This window comes from Tarenaya hassleriana, unplaced genomic scaffold (assembly GCF_000463585.1).
Source record: "Tarenaya hassleriana unplaced genomic scaffold, ASM46358v1 Cleome150, whole genome shotgun sequence".
NCBI lineage: Eukaryota > Viridiplantae > Streptophyta > Magnoliopsida > Brassicales > Cleomaceae > Tarenaya > Tarenaya hassleriana.
This window is the reverse complement of record NW_010964924.1, coordinates 225297-228568: the sequence shown is the minus strand read 5'-3', so window position 1 is coordinate 228568 and position 3272 is coordinate 225297. Positions and strand designations below refer to the sequence as shown.

The 3272-nt window shown below is 45.6% G+C and overlaps 1 protein-coding gene across 1 annotated transcript; it reads right to left on the bottom strand.

Annotated features, from left to right (window-relative positions):
• Positions 1–445: 445 nt before the first annotated feature.
• On the bottom strand, positions 446–1966 carry LOC104809125. Its single transcript, XM_010535021.1, has one exon. The coding sequence runs from the start codon at positions 1964–1966 to the stop codon at positions 446–448; it is 1521 nt and encodes a 506-aa protein (XP_010533323.1).
• Between the last annotated feature and the right edge of the window lie 1306 nt (positions 1967–3272).

Below are 3272 nucleotides of genomic sequence, written 5' to 3'. Positions count from 1 at the left end.
GGAGCCAAGATCAACTCGCAGACATTCTCACGAAGGCTACAAGTTCGTTTGTCCTGAACAAGTGTCTCTCCAAGATTGGCCTCATTGAGCTTGCCCGGCCAATCTTGAGGTGGAATGTTGAAGGACAAAACGATGAAGATCACAACCAACACCTTAGCACGCAAGTTACAGAAGGAGGCAATGTTGAAGAAGAAGACCTGGTGGGCAGACTCACAACAACTTCTTCATGAGACTTGGGCCGAGACCATGACACATCTCTTGGGCTGACCTTCACTTGGGCCAATCCTCAAGACCATAATCTAGGCTCAATCTGATGGAGAGGACCGTTGGAGACAAGGAGAGAATCACACCAAACTTTAGCATATTTCCTTCTTTGATTATGACAATCCCATATTGCCTTTTTTCTGTAAATTGTACATAACTCAATCTTTCCTTTTCTAGTACCTTACGAGTTGTATAAATCTATAGGTCTGATGTACTTTTCAATGTATGGGAATAAAGTGAATTCTTCATAAGAATCTCGCCCCCTAAACCTAATCTCTCTTCTTCTTGTTTTCTTTTGTAGCTCTTTGGTCTCTTCGGGGTTCATTCGATACGCGGGTCTGTTTGGAAGAGGTGCTCCCGGGATCAAATCGATTTGATGCTCGATTCCTCTCGTTGGTGGTAGCCCCGGTGGAGTTTCTTCCGGAAATACATCCTTAAACCGCTCTAGAATTCGTGTGATCTCGGAAGGAAGCTCTTTCTCTTCGAATCCTGTACTTAAAACATCTTTAAAGACCATGAGTAGTACAGCTCGTTCATCAACCAAAGCTTTACTTACCATGCTCGGTTTGACATAGAAATTCGGTTTCTTGCTATCCTCAACTTCCTTAGACAACCTCAGTTGCATTTCATGTATTTGTAAAGGGCTAAGAGGTGCTAATGAGATCTTACGCTTGTTAAACATGAAAGAGTAGTGATTTGTTCTACCATCATGCTTAACCTCTCGGTCGAATTGCCATGGTCTTCCAAGGAGAATATGACCAGCTTGCATAGGAACCACATCGCACATTACCTCATCTTGGTATCTCCCAATGCTAAACGAGATTTTCACCCGTTCATTCACCTTAAGCTCTCCTTGGTTGTTCAGCCACTGTAGCTTATAAGGGTGGGGATGCTTTTCCGTTTCGAGCCCTAGCTTCTTCACCATGTAAACACTAGCAACATTAGTGCAGGAACCGCTATCTATGATTAACCCACATACCTTGTTCTTCACGGTACATCGGCTGTGGAAAATGGTTTCACGTTGTGCGGTTTCTTCTGGGGTAGTCATGGTGCTCAAGACTCGACGTGTGACAAGTATCTCCCCACTGTCCGGATACTCAACTTCTTCTTCCAGATTTTCAGCCTCTTCCTCATCCAAAGAATCATAATCTCCAGCCTCGGTGATGACCATTACACGCTTGTTTGGACAATCACGAGCATAATGTCCTCGACCCCTGCACTTGTAATAAAGAATCTCGTGGCTCGGAGTGTTAGATTTGTTACTTACAAAAGTTTCACCTTTGGATGTTGCAATGCCCTTTCCTTTGTTCTTTGGATCCTCCTGAACAGGTTTTGAGGTGGGCATGTTGTGTCCTTTGCTCTCGGTTCTCGGATACACATTGCTAGGCATTCTGGACCGGTTTGTCCTAACTTGTTTCTTGTGTATCTGCTGCTCTATTTGTACAGCAAGATGTAAAAGATCATGGATATCATGGTAAACGTGTCTCTCTACCTTTCTAGCAATGCATTCTTGTAGTCCGTCTAGGAATTGAGCCATAACAGTCTCATCATCCTCTTCTATCTCCAATCCATTCCGAAGATGCTCAAACTCCTCAAAGTAGTCTTCAACCGATATGTTCCCCTGCGCCAACTTACGATATCGTCTATGTAAATCCCGATGGAAATGTGGTGGAACATACCTCTTTCTCATGAGATGTTTCATCTCCCTCTAGGAGATTATTGGATCATAGTGAGAACGTCTCCTTTCGGCTATTTCTCGGTCCCACCATGTGAGTGCATTGTCCGTGAGTTGAGCCGCCGCGTATTGAACCTTCCTCTGTTCGGTATATGTATAGCAATCGAAAATATTTTCCATCCGCCTCTCCCAATCGAGATAAGCATCAGGGTTCACTTTACCAGCAAAAGTAGGAGGTTTGAGTTTCAAATCTGTACCTTGGTGTCTTTGAACTCGTGGTTGCCTCCTAGGTACATCCTCCTCATCACTTTCATCAACATACCTTTGGTTTTGAACATTCCTTCTCTGTCGGTTCTGAGTAGAATGATCAGAATCTTCATCCTCTTCGAGAGGAGCTCTTGGATTTTGCATTCTTCTCGGTCTTTGTTGTGCATCAGATAGATCCGGTTCTGGATGTGCGTTGTAATACCCCGAAACCCGATTTGATATTTAATTATTAAAAATGAATAATTAAATAGAGATATCACGAAATCCTCAAAAGTGATGATACAATATCGGGGAGAGGGACGAGGATCATCACGTGCGGAAAGGACCGAGAAAGAATGAAGAAAAGGAAAAAGAAAAGAAAAAAAAGGGTTGGTCCGCCGCGGACCATTCATCTCCCAATCCTCTACCGGACTCGGACTGGACAGCGCGGACTGGGAGAAGTCTCGAAAAAAAAAATAAACTGACCCTGGTCCGACGGACCAGGAGGTTGGTCTGGCGGACCGGGAATCGACAGATTGCAACTCGCCAATTTGCGGTCTTGGGACGCGGAATTCACCGGATTCCGGGGCCCACTCGCCGTCCAGTCGCCTCCCACGCCTCGAGGGTGTTGCAGGCTCTCCTATGGGCCTCGGCTCGAGCCCACTTGACCCCTCTCGCACGCTATAAACATCTCCCAATCCTCTGCCTTAGCCATTTTCAGGCAAAGCAGAGGAAGTAGAGAAAGAGGGAGAGAGGGAGAGAAAGGCGACGAACCAGGGCAAGGGGAACGTCCCTAGACGTGTCCTGAAAGTGTTCACGTCGTGTGGAGCCACGAGGAACGCACACAAACTCGGACAAACTCAAGAACAAGGTGAGTGGCTTGAGTTGGATTTGTGAGATCTTGTTCTCAATGTGTGATGGTCCAAATCGAGATTTCATTGCGTGTTTGAGGTTTGAAACATGTTTAGGGATGTCAACTGTGTTTTAGTAGCATTTAGAAGCAATCCCGAATCGATTCGGGGGAGAAAAATCGAAACAGAATCGGAGAAATCGCGAGGGAGAAGAAAGTTCCAGTCCCGGTCCGCCG